The sequence below is a fragment of the Canis lupus genome, chromosome 37, assembly GCF_011100685.1.
Source record: "Canis lupus familiaris isolate Mischka breed German Shepherd chromosome 37, alternate assembly UU_Cfam_GSD_1.0, whole genome shotgun sequence".
Classification (NCBI taxonomy): domain Eukaryota; kingdom Metazoa; phylum Chordata; class Mammalia; order Carnivora; family Canidae; genus Canis; species Canis lupus.
The window spans coordinates 11,359,863-11,377,315 of NC_049258.1; the positions used below are offsets into that span (position 1 = coordinate 11,359,863).

General features: G+C 34.4%; 1 protein-coding gene across 1 annotated transcript in view; it reads left to right on the plus strand.

The window, feature by feature from the left end:
- Positions 1–17,453, plus strand: part of BMPR2 (bone morphogenetic protein receptor type 2) — a 197,819-nt gene that overhangs the window by 159,000 nt on the left and 21,366 nt on the right. The window contains exons 8-10 of the mRNA XM_038585397.1: positions 1,767–1,927; positions 2,841–2,988; positions 8,864–9,000. Of these exons, the coding sequence (XP_038441325.1) occupies positions 1,767–1,927; positions 2,841–2,988; positions 8,864–9,000 (446 nt within the window). The remainder of the gene's footprint in view (positions 1–1,766; positions 1,928–2,840; positions 2,989–8,863; positions 9,001–17,453) is intronic.

Genomic DNA, 17,453 nt, shown 5'->3' on the forward strand with positions numbered 1-17,453 from the left:
TGGTGATAAATCCTAATCTTGTTTCCTCTCTTCTCTCCTTTTCCCTTGTTTCCTCTCTTACATCTTTTGCTCCCCCACTCCATTCCCCCCCCCCCCCCCATTATATAATAGCAGAAAGTACTACCATATTTTCCTCTCTGGTTGTCTCACTGACTCGCTCATTGCCCATTTCCCCCTGGGTTTGCCTGGTTTTCCTAAATGTGAGATCTTTTAGTTTAAGTATTGATTTGGCATTAATATACAAACATTTTCCAAATAAAGAAACATTTTTATATCTCTATAAATTTCTTATATAAATATCACCTCAAGATTATACTGTATATACTAATATTATATATGGCTTTATGCAGAATAAGAAATGCAGCTCTTTTTAGGGGTTAAGTAAGCCATGTTAGTACAAGCTTTAGAAGACTGGACCATGAACTGAAAGGGGAGAGAATGAGCAAGAAATCAGCACTTAGATAAATGCTGACTACTCTTTTTTTCTCCAATCGTGCTGTTGCTGTGTGGTTGTTTTTGTTTTGTTTTGTTTTGTTTTTTTGTGTATCAAAGAAATCGTTACCACTGTTGATGAAATTGCAGCCTAATATTCATTAATGAGAGTAATGACTAAATGCTGAGCCTATTTGTACCTAAATATAAATACTCAAACTTACTGTTAACTTTGTTCTGATTGCTCTGGTTCTTGGTATGCCTAGAGAGTTATTTTAAATTTCAGAAATTGTAGTATAGATTTTTTTTCGATTCTATAGCTTTATAGAGCTATAGCCTTGCTTAATAATACTTATATAAAAAATTTCCTGGGCAGCCCGGGTGGCTCAGCAGTTTAGTGCTGCCTTCAGCCCAGGGCATGATCTTGGAGACCCGGGATTGAGTCCCATGTCGGGCTCCTGGCATGGAGCCTGCTTCTCCATCTGCCTGTGTCTCTGCCCCTCTCTCTCTTAGTTTCTCTCATGAATAAATAAATAAAATCTTTATTTTTTTTTTAAATCTTTATTTTAAAAATGTCCTTATAGAGAGGAAAAAATATGTTTCTGGTGATGCAGCTTAGGTTAGATATATTCTTTCAGTCAGCAAGCTAATTCTTTTGAGTTCAGGTAAACATGTTCTCTTTCTGCCTTCATGAACAGATAGTCTAGTGATAATAGAATGAGTATACTAGTGCTTTACTTCTGTAAAATCAGAAAATAGGTTTTCATATCTTGCTGAAAGATAGCAGCTCCGGGTCCATTGTAAAACTATTCCTAGTTGAAATTGAAGAATTGAGATGGGGCTAAACCTGAGAGCAGAACTGGGATATTCTATTATAAGTTTGATCTGTTACGCCATAGGGGAATAGTATAATATACATATACAGATTTTGGAGCCATCTCAGTTTTTTATTGATACTTATTTTAGACAAGTTGACATTTTTTATTTTTATAATATTTTTTTCTCTATTGCCTCCTTTTGCTACCCTAGGAATGAAGGAAAAAAACTATGTGTGTGTTAAAATTAGAAGCAATAGCATGTTGGCTATTAGTTGCAGCTAAATATTTAAAGCTTAATTAATTATACATGCAACAGTAGTCATGTTGGAAAATATAGTGAAAATAGTAATGATTGTGAGTTGAAACTTTGTTCTTGTGTCGTTTTTTCTTATTAGAAAATTAATGAGCAGAAAACAATAGTTAACTGTATTTGTGTAATCCTTATTACCTGTATGCTTACTTTATGTCCGATAGTCATATTTAAGCATTAATAAATATTTGAAATTATCTAAACAGATCATTATAAACCTGCAATTTCCCATCGAGATTTAAACAGCAGAAATGTCCTGGTGAAAAATGATGGAACTTGTGTTATTAGTGACTTTGGATTGTCTATGAGGCTGACTGGAAATAGACTGGTACGCCCAGGGGAAGAAGATAATGCAGCCATAAGTGAGGTGAGTAGGTACAAAAAGTATCACTCTGACATACCTTGAGAACATAATGAATTGCATTAAAAAATTAAACCCAGGACAGTTATCCTTGTATGCTACCAATTATAACATATTAAGAATTACAAAATTAAATATAAAAGAAATTATATGAAGTTTATCAGTTGTTTGTGGAAATCATTGCCGTTCCAACTAATTATTTTGACAAGCATTGGGAGGCAGTACGTAGGAACTAATTTTTGAAGTAAGAGTAATATTGCCAAGTTGAGATAGGACAGTCACCTTTTGATAATCACTATTAAATGTGCAACACATCCTTCCTAACCTTTTTCTCTCCATTCACATACACATCTATGTGTGTATTTTTTTTTTTTAACTTAAAAAATTTTTAATTTTTTAGAGGCATCTGGGTGTCTCAGTTAGTTGAAGGTCCAACTCTTGATTTTGGCTCAGGTCATGATCTCAAGGTTGTGAGATTGATCTCTACCTTGGGCTCTATGGTCAGCGTGGAGGCTACTTGAGATTCTCTTCCTCTCCCTCTGCCCCTCTGGCTCTGCTTGCGTACTCTCTCTTAGAATAAATAAAATCTTTAATTAAAAAAAATTTAAATATATTAAATTGTGTACATATTGTATAATTTTCTCATTTTTGTCTTATAAATGTTTCTGCATTGACATACATATGGTCTAGTTCATTCTTTTTGATTGATGAATAATATTCAATAGGCTGAATTTACCAGTTTAATTATTCAAGAGGGCATTTTATAGATAAAAAAATTTGGTATAGAAAGGCTCCGTGACATGCATAGGGGCAAATAACATATCATTGACATGAAATTTATGGGTAACTTCTGGCCTAATATATGCCTTTCAGAATATGCTATATTCTGTTTCTGAAAAATATCACTCTAATTTATCAGGTTGGCACAATCAGATATATGGCACCAGAAGTTCTAGAAGGAGCTGTGAACCTGAGGGACTGTGAATCAGCTTTGAAACAAGTAGACATGTATGCACTTGGACTCATTTATTGGGAGATATTTATGAGATGTACAGACCTCTTCCCAGGTAAGAGATTTGCTATCAAAAATTGTTATATGTTTTGAAGTGAAGCAGTTATATCTTTTTTTCTATCTATATTAAATAAGTCCACTTTGAGGGTTTTTTTTTACATTCATTTAAACCTTTAGTTCATTGCCATCTAGTGTTCAGAAACATTATTAGCAGAAGGATGTCAATCAAGAAAAACTTTATAAAAGGACTCCAAGTTTGCATCTGAATGCAGTTTAATTAATTGCTCATAATAGCTTATCTAACTGTGTTTAGTTTGGTCTCTGATTGCTTTAGTGGTCATTGTTGTCCTTATGCACTGTCTGAGCATTTGATAAGCTACACTTAAAATATTTCCTCAATTGACCCAAGTAAGAAATTAGAAACAATGAATTAACCAATGGAACACTGTTTTCTTTCGTTTTCCTTTATCTTTTTCATTCTCCATTCTTGACTTCCTGCTTTCCTTCCTTCCTTTCAGTGAAAGAACACTCATATAATATGAATGCTTGTTTGAGGCTTACTTCAATTAGCCAAACAAGTTTATAGTTTTTCTGTTTTTGTTAGGATTACATTACTGTCATTACTGTCATATAAATACTTTACAATATGTGCATTGCAGGGCTACCTGGGTGGCTCAGTCAGTTAGTCATCTGCCTTCCGCTCAGGTCATGACCCCAGGATCAAGCCTGGCATCACTGGGCTCCCTGTTCAGTGGAGAGTCAGCTCCCTCTGCCTCTTCCCCTGTTCATGCTCTCTCTCAATAAAATCTTTTTTAAAAATGTGCATTGCATTCTTCCAGATGATGTACAAAATGATTTAAAATAATGACTTCTATCTTATAGGAATAACACCATTAAAAGCATAGAAAAAGGAAAGCAGTTATTTGAATCAGCTTTTGACAAATTATGAAATGGAACTATTAAATAAAAACAAAGCTTAGTGTTAGGGTTGATTTTTTTTTTTAAAGAATTATTTATTTATTTATTTATTCATGAGAAACACAGGGGGGCGGGCAGCCCTGGTGGCGCAGCAGTTTAGCGCTGCCTGCAGCCCGGGGTGTGATCCTGGAGACCCGGGATCGAGTCCCACATCGGGCTTCCTGCATGAAGCCTGCTTCTCCCTCTGCCTGTGTCTCTGCCTCTCTCTCGCTCTCTCTGAATGAATAAATAAATAAATCTTAAAAAAAAAAAGAGAGAGAGAGAGAGAGAGAGAGAGAGAGGGGCAGAGACAAAGGCAGAAGGAGAAGCAGGCTCCATGCAAGGAGCCTGATGTGGGACTCCATCCCAGGTCTCCAGGATCACACCCCGGGCTGCAGGCAGCGCTAAACGGCTGCGCCACCGGGGCTGCCCTGATTTTTTTTTTTAAGAGATTTTATTTACTCATGAATGGCACAGTTGGTTAATGTCCAATATTTGGTTTTGGCTCAGGTCATGATCTCAGGGTCATGTTCACAGGGTCCTGAAATCAAGTCCCACATGGGGCTCTGCACTCAGTGTGGAGTCTACTTGAAGATTCTCTCCCTCTGCCCCTCTCCCATATTCTCTCTCTCTTAAATAAACAAATAAATCTTAAAGAAAAAAAGGGAAAGGAAATTCAGTCTTATTTGCAGATTATTTTAGCAGATATGTAGGATGACCTGAAATAGAAAGAATTAGAGGCAGTTTAAAAAGGAAAAAGAAAAAAATAATAAAAATAAAAAAAAAAATAAAAAGGAAAAAGATGGGCACCTGGCTGACTTAGTCAGTAGAACATTTGACTCTTGAGCTCTGGGACAGGGTCATGAGTTTGAGCCCCATATTGTGGGGGAGGGAATATTACTTAGGAAAAAAAGTAGTAATTAAAAAAAAAACCAAAAAGAAATAAGGTGTTACTATTTATTATATATAATATATATAATAATAATATTATATATTATATATATTATTGTTTATATATATATTAAATGATTTTATTTATTTGAGAGAGAGAGAACAAGCAGTGGGAAGGGGTAGAGGGAGAGAGAGAGAGAGAGAGAGAGAAGCAGACTCCCTGCTGAGCAGAAGCCCAGTGCAGGGCTTGATTCCAGGACCCCAGGATCACGACCTGAGCCAGGTAGCCGCTTAACCATTGAGCCACCCAGGTGCCTCAAGGTATTACTATTTAATGGATACATAGTTTCAGTTTAGGAAGATGGAAAAAGTTCTAGAGATGGATAGTAGCAGTGGTTGCACAACATTGTTAATGTACTTGTTGCCATAGGACTGACTATATGCTTAAAAATTGTTAAAATGGTAACTTTTATGTATATTTAACCACAATGAAAGTAAAAATAAACGAGAAAAACAAAAGTTGCAATAAGAGACCCCATAATCTTGGATATGGAAATGGACACAAGGAGGCACATGTGAGAAAATGTAGAGGAGAGATCTGTGGTTCTGCTTAGTTATTAGAAGAAAATCCAAGGAATTGATTATACAGAGATCAAAGAAATAGTGAGGGTGGCAGCCAGGAATGTAGGAAAAAATATTGGTTTACATTGGAAAGGTGAGTTAACTATGGAGACTTTTGGATGAGGTATTGATGGACAGCTAAAGAAATTTTTTTAAGAGTTTTTTTTAAACAAAAAGGATTTGAGAGACCTAAAATGAAAGTGATTTGGAAATCATCTATATAAAGATGGTAAATGGGAACTTGTGAATGAATGCTCTCCCCTAAGAGAACAAATGAAGAGTGCAAAAAAATTAATGAATAAAGACTGTTTATTGGGGGACCACCCTGTACCAGTAGGTTAGTTACAAAGACCATTGATCAGAAAAATCGTGAGAAAACTAAGAAATCATAGTGTCTTGGAAGTCAATTTTAGAAAATGTTAAGAACCCAGACTGATAGCAATAGATGTAATATGAGGTCAAAAGGAAATAGAACTGAGGAATGATCTTTGAATTTAAATCAGAGGAGGTCTTTAGTATACTTAGAGGAGATTCTGTGAAATAGAGAAGACAGAAATATTACAGAGTATGGAAAGGAGAAGTATTAAGAAAGCAAAGGAGGAGGATTTAGGATATTCTTAAAAATTTTAACAATGAAATAGGGGGGAGGAATAAAAGGAATAAAAAGGATCCCCCCCAAAAAATAAAAAAATAAAAAGGATCCCATAAACATATTAATAACCATAGAGAATAGCATAGTATAATGATACAATTCTTGGAAAACATTTTTTCAGACTTCTATGATATACCTCCAAATGCAGTACATGTTTATTATTAAATGTAGACATTGTGTTATGTGACTGACTCTCTGTAAAATATTTGTGGAATAAATGAATTAGTTGTCTGTATTACCAAAAAAGAATGAAATGCAGCAATATTTGTATAAAAGAGGAATATGAAAGGAGGAAAGAAACAAGGAAAGCAAGAGAAAGAAAAAGAAAAAACAAGAACAAGCGTAATTTAAGAAGACAACTAGAAAGTTCCTAACTGCTTAGAGGCATTAGTAACAAATAGCAAATGAGGTGAGAAGCAGGGAATGATATCTGATATTCTTATATATTTAATCTATTTTGGTTATTTTGAAAGAAAATTAGATTATAAAATTTCCCTTGAGCAACCCAAGAATTATACAGTTTTAAGGAAATCCAGTAAGACTAATATAATTAATGATGATGATATTGTTAATATTAGTCATTGTATCCCTAGTGCCTAATACTAAGCTCTAAACAAGTATCTATTGAACAATTAGATTTGAACTGGGAAGATTTATTAGAAAATTGACAGTTCTTTTTTTCTTAATTGATCATTTTAACTAATTTATTTTATTTTTAAAGATTTTATTTAGGGGATCCCTGGGTGGCGCAGTGGTTTGGCGCCTGCCTTTGGCCCAGGGCGCGATCCTGGAGACCCAGGATCGAATCCCATGTCGGGCTCCCGGTGCATGGAGCCTGCTTCTCCCTCTGCCTGTGTCTCTGCCCCTCTCTCTCTCTCTCTCTCTGTGTGACTATCATAAAAAAAAAAAAGATTTTATTTATTCATGAGAGACACAGAGAGAGAGAGAGAGAGAGAGAAAGGCAGAGACACAGGCAGAGGGAGAAGCAGGCTTCATGCAGGAAGCCCAATGTGGGACTCGATCCTGGGTCTCCAGGATCACACCCTGGGCCAAAGGCGGCGCTAAGCCACTAAGCCACCGGGGCTGCCCAGAAAATTGACAGTTCTTAATGTCATTTCATTCACAAAATAAGATTGTGCATCAATTTTATTTATCAGGTTTTCTAATTATATTTAGACTGTTTAAAACAAATAAGTAAAATTGTGAATTTTTAATTATTCTCCTGAACCAGCATTTGAAAAAAATAACTAATAAATAGCACTTGGAAGATATCTATATGTATTATGTATATGTCTCAGAGAGATAGATAAGATATGCTAGTAAATACCTTACAGTTCACAGATACTATGGGTTGAGGTTTTATCAAATGAGGTTTCTTGAACAGTGATATACTAACTAGCAGAATTAAATCTTTCTGTTTTGTCTTTCAAGTTCAATATTGATAGTGATTGTCAATGATAAGAATCTGCTTAAATGTTTAGAGTATATGAAAATATCACATATATAGATAGTGCAGTAGTCTAAAAATTTGAGGTTATGCTGCATAAATTATAGAATTAATCTTTGTAATTTGTTTTTAATATTGGTGGAGAGCAATTATTTATAGGTTGTTTTGAATATCCAAATTGTAGCACAAAACTTAAATATATGTTTTATAAAAAGTACTTTCTATCTGCGTCATTATAACTTTTGTATTATCTCCATGTGAATGAGATAAGGAAGACAGACATTGCCATTTTGCTGATGGGAAAACTAAACCACAGATTAGTTAGATGCCTGGGTGGCTCAGTCAGTTAAGCGTCCACCTCTTGTTTCAGCTCAGGTCATGATTTCAGGGTTGTGAGAGCGAGTCATTTTGGTCTCCATGCTGAGCTTGCTTGAGATTGCCTGTCTCTCTCTCAAAAAATTAATTAATTATTAATTGGTTAATTAATCAAATGACTTTTCCAGTGTAAGGTTGAAGCCAATATTAGAATGTAAGTGTCTTATCCTACGTTCTGGTGTTCTTCCTTCTAATTTATTCTGTCATTTTAATGAGTGGAGAGTGGTACCAGGAGACAGGAAGAGTCTCTCTCCTGTATTCTTTGTCAAGATTTTGACTAGTCCATTGGTTTTCTGACTTCTGAGCCCCAGAGATCTTCTCTATGGCTCAATATGTTTTATTAAGTTTAATTTGATCACATTTTGTAAAACTCGTGAGCTTCTCATCACAAGCAGCTTATTGGTTACAAGTGGTAGAATTGTTAATGATACTTAAAAATCCATGATATAGATACTGTTTCTTAAAAGGTGTTCTGTTTTTTAATCAGTATATTGATTTTTCTGCCATGGCCATTATCATAAAAATTTCTGTGACATTTGATACAATCTGGACTATAATAGAGCCAGTGACATATTAAGACAGGATGACCTTACATCCTACGTGCTTTTATTTGGCCCTCCAGACATGTATTTTACTAGATCCTGTACTTTGTCCTCATATTCACCACCCTCATTCCCTGTATGGGATAAGAATTCAGGTATTTTCAAGTATTAAGTACACCTTATGTATATAATAATCCCCCCAATTTAGTAATACTAGAATCCATTTAAAAATAGTTGTGTCCACTTTGAAACTACCACTTGATTTATCAACAGACATTTGATTTTTCTAAGACTATTCTAAGTAAAACATTTATTAATAATGTGTTAAACCCCCAACAGGATCTCTTTTGGATTTCCAAATATGCCCTAAATAGTTAACAAAAAAAAAGATTGTGACGTAACTTCTTTGCTTACTCTATCCTTCTTTTAAAAAAAAAATACTCAGGTGAATCTGTACCAGAATACCAGATGGCTTTTCAGACAGAAGTTGGAAACCATCCCACTTTTGAAGATATGCAGGTTCTGGTATCTAGGGAAAAACAGAGACCCAAGTTCCCAGAAGCTTGGAAAGAAAATAGCCTGGTAAGAAAAAACTAAATTATTAAAAAGAGAACTTATGACTGAACATATTCTAATGTTGTTTGAAGCAAAAATAAACTGTTAATGTTAATATTTTTTAGGGTTGTCTAATGCCAGAAATCTAACTTACTTGACTTTTATGATGTTATACACTTTCAGATTTTTCAATATAAAAAAGCCCTCAGAGGTTTTTTCAGTTTTTTTCCCCAATATAAAATCCAAAGACTAACTTATGTCTGAAGGTTGCCAGATTGAGTAACAGCTGGAATAATTAACATGTTAATTAGTGCAGATGTACATATTCAGTGGCTAATAGAAATTTACCTCAAAAAGAAACCACGGTATGCTTATGTTCTGCTTATTAAAAATACAGTCTAGAGGTACCTGGCTGGCTCAGTTTGTGGATCATGTGACTCTTGAATTTGGGGTTTTGAGCCTAAGTCTTGCACGGCATGTAGAGATTTCTTAAAACTAAAATCTTAAAAAAAAACCAAATGCAGTCTAGAACACTAAAATATCTTGAAAGGCTCCTGCCATTTTGGTAAATTGCTGCTACAGCACTGTAAACATCTTACAAACATTTACACACACGCACACACACACACTGTCTTTCTCTTTCTGTCGTATAATTTTTTTTTAACGTAAGTAGGATCACTTCGTTATCCACTGTCATTTCTGAGGCTTATTTTTTTTCTTATGGACAGTTTTTCATGTCAATACCTATAGATTTATCTCTTTCTCCATTTGGTCAGTATTCCATTATATAATATAAATAATTACTGAATTATCCCTTACTGATCCCTCTGTTTCTTATTTTGAACATTTTTCAAATAATTATAAAGACCCATACATGGTAAATCAAATCAAATTAAATAGAAGGGCATAAAAAAAGGAAAGGAAAAAATGACATACCCCTACATCACTCTTCAAAAGAAACTCCTACTAACTGTGTTCTGAATTTTTTGCTTTTGTTTGTAATTTTTTCTTCTGGAGGTTCCAATTAGAACTGTAAATACTGCATCCTTATTTCTTGTTATCTCTCATTTACTCTCTCCTAGGTTTGTAACATTGTAGCTATTATTAAATAATTTATGTTTTGTCCACAGATTAACATTTAAAATAAAAACTTTAGAAATTGTAGAATTATAAGTGTAAACATCTGCACAGTATAATATTGTGCTTAGACTCGTAAAGAAGGAAGTAAACACCTATATTAGTTACTATAAGCCTCTGCTGCTTGAGGAAGAATGTTTCAAAAGTCACTCACCATCCACTGAATTCTCTAATTTTTTTTGTCTCTTTGTTCTTTCTTCTTTATAGATTATATTAAGAAGCAATATTTTTTTAAATCTCATTCTTTTTCTTCTCAATCATTTTCTTTGATGAAGTTCCTCTTTAAGTGATGTCTGTTAGCATGTGCATGAGTATTATGAATCCTTGCACCTTCAAAAATGCTTCTATCCTGCCCTCACATTTGAGTAATAATTTGACCACGTAGTGGTTTCAGGATCAAAATCACATTTTCTCATAGTGTTTCCTTTGAAATCACTACTCCATTGTCCTCAAGCATTTAGACATGTTAAGAATTCCAGAGCCAACAAGTCTCATTCCACTACTTTTTGTCTTTTTGTTTTACCCCCATTGTTTTCTTGTCTCTCTAAGCTTTTAAACCTTTTACTTTATTGGAATTATATTTTACCTGGCTGTGTGGAGGCATGGATCTTTTCACACATTTTGACTCTTTGAGGAACCTCCACACAGTTTTCCAGAGTGGCTGTGCCAGTTCACATTCCCACCAACAGTGCAAGAGGATTCCCCTTTCTCCACATTTTCTCCAACATTTGTTGTTTCCTGTCTTGTTAATTTTCACCATTCTCACTGGTGTGAGGTGGTATCTTACTGTGTTTTTTTTTTTTTTTATTGTGGTTTTGATTTGTATTTCCCTGATGGCAGGTGATGCAGAGCATTTTCTCATGTGCTTGTTGGCCATGTCTATATCTTCCTTGGTGAAATTTCTGTTCATGTCTTTTGCCCATTTTATGATTGGATTGTTTGTTTCTTTGCTGTTGAATTTAATAAGTTCTTTATAGATCTTGGATACTAGTCCTTTATCTGATATGTCATTTGCAAATATCTTCTCCCATTCTGTAGGTTGTCTTTTAGTTTTGTTGACTGTATCTTTTGCTGTGCAGAAGCTTTTTATCTTGATGAAGTCCCAATAATTCATTTTTGCTTTTGTTTCCCTTGCCTTCATAGATGTATCTTGCAAGAAGTTGCTGTGGCCAAGTTCAAAAAGGGTGTTGCCTGTGTTCTCCTCTAGGATTTTGATGGATTCTTGTCTCACATTTAGGTCTTTCATCCATTTTGAGTTTATCTTTGTGTATGCTTTTCACACATTTTGCTTTGCACTAGACGGGTTTTCAGTTTGAAAACTCAGAGGTTGGGATGTCTGGGTGGCTCAGTGGTTGAGCGTCTGCCTTTGGCTCAGGGCATGATCCCAGGATCCGGGATCAAGTCTGTCATCGGGCTTCCTACATGGAGCCTGCTTCTGCTCCCTCTACTTAGGTCTCTGCCTCTCTCTCTCTGTGTCTCTCATGAATAAGTAAATAAATCTTAAAAAAAAGAAAAAGAAAAAGAAAAAAAAACTCAGAGATTTATTCAGAGGAGTTTTCTTATATTATTTAAAAGAGTATTTCTTCACTTCCATATCTTTCTTCTAGAATTCCCATTAGACAAATATTGGTCCACCTGACATTCCAGGTATCAATTTTTTTCTTGTATTTTCCATTTTTTGTTGTACATTGTTCAATATTTATTCCACTTTAGCTTTCGAATCACTCATCCATTTTTCACCTTTACCACTCTGTTAGTTGTCTGTTCATTAAAATCTTACTTTCCACAGTCATATTTATAATTTCTAGAAATTCTTTGTTTGTTCCATAGCAGTTTGTTTTTGTTTTAAGAATGTGATAGGGGGCAGCTCTGGTGGCTCAGCGGTTTAGCGCCTCCTTTGGCCCAGGGCATGATCCTGGAGACCCGGGATCGGGTCCCACATCGGGCTCCCTGCATGGAGCCTGCTTCTTCCTCTGCCTGTGTCTCTGTCTCTCTCTCTGTGTCTCTCATGAATAAATAAATAAAATCTTAAAGAAAAAAAAAAGAATGTGATAGGAATTCAGTTATTTCTAAAGGTGCAAATCAGAATTTTTGGCACTTATACAAATAACTTTCTTGATTATAGCTAGAAAACAAAAATGTAAAAACTTATTGAGCAATTTAAATTGCCTTATTACTTTTTTTACATTTTACTTTTAGGTTGTCTTCATAGGAATAGAATATTTTCATTCTTGATCCTGAATTATATGGGGTGTGGAGTGGTGGCATGTCAGAGAAAGGCTAGAGAGATGTTATGTGTTTCCTTATGGATTTAGACTGAATATTATCTCCATTGGTCATCTTTGTCATCTTGTTCATTGGTCAAGGAAAGGTTCTGCTTCAAATGAAATTGAAATAATCTTCAAGGCAATCAAAGACCTATTGCCAAAAACATATACCAAGATTGCCTCCAAACCTCAGTCCCTGCTATGGGAACTGGGACAGATCTTTAAGAGGTCCTTGGCAGAAGGTAAGAGGCTGAATCCTGTGCCAGGATTCATTAGATATGCTAGCCTCACAGAGAGCATCCCTCAAAGAAAAATCCCTTTATGAAATTTTATCTAGTAATATACTTACCCTCCTTAAATTATTTAATTTCACCAGGGAAATTTTCCTCATTTTGAAATATCTCTTGGCAACCCTACCATTACAAGATACACATTGTGTGCATGTTTACCTGAAAACTTTTTGCTTCCAATTTAGAGCAGGTTGCTAAGTAAGGGATAAGTGATACTTGATTTACTTCCAGTGAATCCATTTAAATCTAATGTGCTACAGTCAATAGAACTACTTCTCTGTAAAGACAACCCAATACTAGAGAGGTACATAGCAAATGCATAGTTTATAAAGAGAGAGAAATATACCTATGTCTAAAAGAAAACATTTTTGCTTCATAATTGCATTGAAATTAAAAAAACATTTTTGTAACAAAACTCAAAAATCTTCCAAATATAAATGAGTGTAAAAACTAGTTTTTAAAAACTTCCAGGGAGAGTGCCTGGGTGGCTCAGTCAGCTAAACGTCTTCAGCTCAGGTCATGGTCCCAGGGTCCTAGGATTGAACCCACATCAAATTCCCTGTTCAGCAAGAAGTCTTCTCCCTCTGCCCCTCCCCCTCCACTGGTTTTCTCTCTCTCTCTCTCTCAAATAAATAAAATCTTTAAAAAAGCAATAATAACCTGCCAGGGATTCAAAACATAGATCAGTCAATAAAAGGGGGAAGAATAGTTTCCTAATAAGAATTAAAGAACAGTCTGAGGGAGATACATGAAAATGTTAACCATAGTTACCTCTGAATATTGGATTCATGAATAACTTTTTTTTTCCCACCTGTACTTTCAAAATTTATAATGAAAATGAACTGTTGTAATAATTACATATACATAAACACAGTTTAAATTGGAATAGCAAAAAATATAAAGTTTATTTTTAAAATAGTTTTTTTCCAGGGCGCCTGAGTGGTGCAGTTGGTTAAGCCTCCACCTCTTGGTTTTGGCTCAGATCGTGATCTAGGATGATGAGATCAAGCCGAGCATTGGGCTTCATGCTCAGCACAGAGTCTGCTTAGAGTTTCTCTCTCCCTATCCCTCTGCCCAACCCCACCCCTGCACCTTCTCTATCTCTCTTACTTTCAAATAAATAAACCTTAAAGTAACAAAATAGCTTTTTTCCCTCACATGTAAAATGTTTGGATATAATTTGTTCAACTTTACCACCATTCTTCATATTTTTCATTCTTTTCCAAATTCTTATCCTCCATTTCTTAATCTGTCTTGACTACTAGCTAGTTCTTTCCCCTCTTGAAATCATTTGTCTGGTTTCTTTATTCCTTAGTCTTAGCTCTGCATAACCTCTTTTGCTCAACAGTTTTAATTTATTGTCATGTAAAAGTTTGAAACTTTCTTAGTTTTTTCCCCCTCTAGTCTCTTCTTTCTCCACCCATTAAATGCAGTCTTCTAAAATATAGTGTTTGTGTGTGTGTGTGTGTGTGTGTGTGTGTATTCCAGAGGCTCTCCGTTCTTTTCACATTTATTTCAGTTTTTACATTTCTCTTCTTGACAAATCAGCGAGCTTGCCATGATCTAAAATTCAGCATTTTCCATACGTTTCCCCCCCATACAATATACATTAGGAAATGCAGGTACACACCGTGATACAGTGTCTTTAGGACAATATTTAATTTACTATGTACTCTGTGTTATTCTCTAATCTAGAGTATTTCAGTTTGGGGAGACTCGTGCTGTAAGCTGTTTGTTTTAAATGTTGGTTCCCAACCCACTAAGCAGATTTCATGATCCATCCATGTGCCCCCACTTCTATTTTCCTGTCATTACAGAGGAAGGATTTTTTAAGTTTCTATGGGGTTTTTTCCCTATTTTTTCTGCTTGTGTTTCTTATCAGTGTTAATAATGATACCCCCTTTATCTCATTTACCCAAATGTTGGCTATCATTACTTATATATTTGCATTAGAGTCCTTTTCTGAAGCACTCCTCTGATTTTGCCTGAATATTTTTCTCTAATCTTATTTTCTCTCAAAAAAAATTTAACATTTAAAGAGATATAATTGATATGGATTAAACTGCATATATTAAGATCTACAATTTGTTAAGTTTTGATAAATGTATAATAGACCCATAAAACCATCACCACAATCGTAAATATGAACCTGTCAGTTACCCCCCAAATTTCTCTTGTGCCTTTTGTAGTTTCTTTTTCCTGTTTCTCTCTATTCTCTATAAATCTCCAGGCAACTACTGATCTGCTATCACTAGTGATTTTGTATACATTTTCTAGAATTTTTTTATAAATGGAATCATACAGTGTATACTATTTTTTTTAAAGATTTTATTTATTTATTCATGAGAGACACAGAGAGAGAGGGGCATTGACATAGGCAGAGGGAGAAACAGGCTCCATGCAGGGAATGCGATGTGGGACTCCATCCCAAGATGCCAGGACCACACCCTGAGCCAAAGGCAGACAGACGCTCAACCGCTGAGCCACCCAGGTGTCCCAGTGTATACTATTTTTATCTGCCTTTACATAGCTTGTTTTCAGATTCATCCATGTTGATATGTATGTCAATAATTTATTCCTTTTTATTGCTGAGTATCATTCCTTTGAACGGATATGCTACGATTTGTTTACCCATTCACTTAGTGAAAGATATTTGGATTGTTTCCAGTTTTTGGCCACCAGAAATAAAGCTCTTATGAACATTCATGTACACGTCTTTGTACAGACATATGCTTTCATTCTCTTGAGTAAATACATAAGAGTAGAATGAGTGAATCATATAGTAGTAAGTAGTACATGTCTGCATAATTTTTTGAGAAAGTGCCAGTTTTCCAAAATGGCTGTACCATTTTACATTCCTACCAGCAGTACATGAGAGTTCCAGTTTCTCTACATCCTTGCCCACACTCAGTATGGCCATTCTTCTTAATTTTAGATATTCTAATAGGTGTACAGTAGTATCTCATTATGGTTTTAATTTACATTTCTCTGATGGCTAATTATATTTAGCATCTTTTCATTTGCTTATTTGCATCCTTGTTCTTTGATGACATGTCTATTCAAGTCTTTTGCCTATGTTAAGTTGAATTGTTTTCTTACTATTAAGTTTTGAAATTCTTTATATATTCTGAATATAAGTCCCTTATCAGATACATGATTTGAAAATATCTCTTCCCAGACTGTGTCTTGTGTCACTCTTTTAAAAGTGTGTTTATAAGAGCAAAGAGTTTTAATTATGCTGACATCCAATTTATCAACTTTTTCTTTCATGGATATATTTTTGTTTCATATTTCATGTTCATATTTAATATTCATATTTCACAAGAAATACTTGTGTAACTCAAGGTAACAAAAATTTTCTTCTGTGTTTTCTTCTAGAATTTGCATAGGTCTATGATCAGTTTTGAGGTTGTTGAGTATCTTGTTTTGTGGAGTTTTTGCATATGTGTGAAGTATGGATCAATATTCATTTTTCTGCGTATAGATACCTAATTGTTCAAGCATCATTTATTTTCAGAAACTACTTTTTTCCCATTTAATTAATCACTTTTTTATCTTGGTCAAAAATTCGTCCGTTTGTATGTGAGTCTATATCTTTATTCTGTTTCATTGACCTATATGTCTATCTCAATGCCAATACCACAATCTTGATTACTTTAGCATCATACTATGTCTTAAAATCATGTAACATTAGTCCTCCACCTTTGTTCTTTTCACAGTGTTTTGGCTGTTCTAGGTTGTTTATATTTCTACATGAAATTTATAATCAGCTTTTCAGTTTCAACATTGAGCCTATTGGGATTTTTATTAGAATTGAATTAAATCTATAAATCAGTTTGAGAAGAATTGACGTCTTAGTAATATTGAGTTATATTAATAAAGATTTATTATTGTTTTATGCATTTGTCTCTTAAATTGTATTTTTAAAAAAAGTCACTAACCAAAAATACACTAATACTTTTTATTTTTTCTTTTACTGGTGTTCTTCATTTCTTCATATGGCTTCAAGTTATTGTCTAGCACCCTTTCACTTGAGTCTGAATGATCCCCTTTGGCATTTCTCATAGGGAAGATCTGCTAGCAACAACCCACCTCAGCTGTTGTTTAATCTAAGAATGTCTTAATTTCTCCTTCATTATTGAAGGATGATTTTGTTTGATATAGAATTCTTGGTTAACACTTGTTTTCTTTCAGCACTTTATTTATTTATTTATTTTAATTTTTTTTCTTTCAGCACTTTAAATATATCATTCCCCTGCCTCTAGCTTCCATGGTTTCTGATGGCTATCAACTTTTATTCATGATCCCTTGGACATTTCAAGTCACCTCTCTCTTGCTGCTTCAAGATTCCCCCCCTTTTTTTTTAATTCTCTTTTCATCTTTTATTTTTTTATAGTTTGATTACAGTATATCTTAGGATAGTTCTTTTTGAGTATATCCTACTTAGAATTTAGGGTTTATTGGATGTGTAGATTTTTCTACTATTAAAGTTATAAAGTTTTGGACCATTATTTCTTCAAATATTCTTTCTGCCCATTTTTCTTTCATTTTCTTCTGGGACTTCCATTCTGTATATTTTGGTATGATTGATGGTGCCTTCCATGTCTTTTAGGCTCTGCTTATTTTTCTTCATTTTTTTTTGTTTCTGTTCCTCAGACTGCATAATTTTTTCAATCTCCAAGTTCAGTAATTCTTCTCTCTATTCATATCTGCTGTTTGAATCACTAGTGAATTTTTCATTTTAGTTTTTGTACTTTTAAGCTCCAAAGTGTCTTTCTGGCTCTTT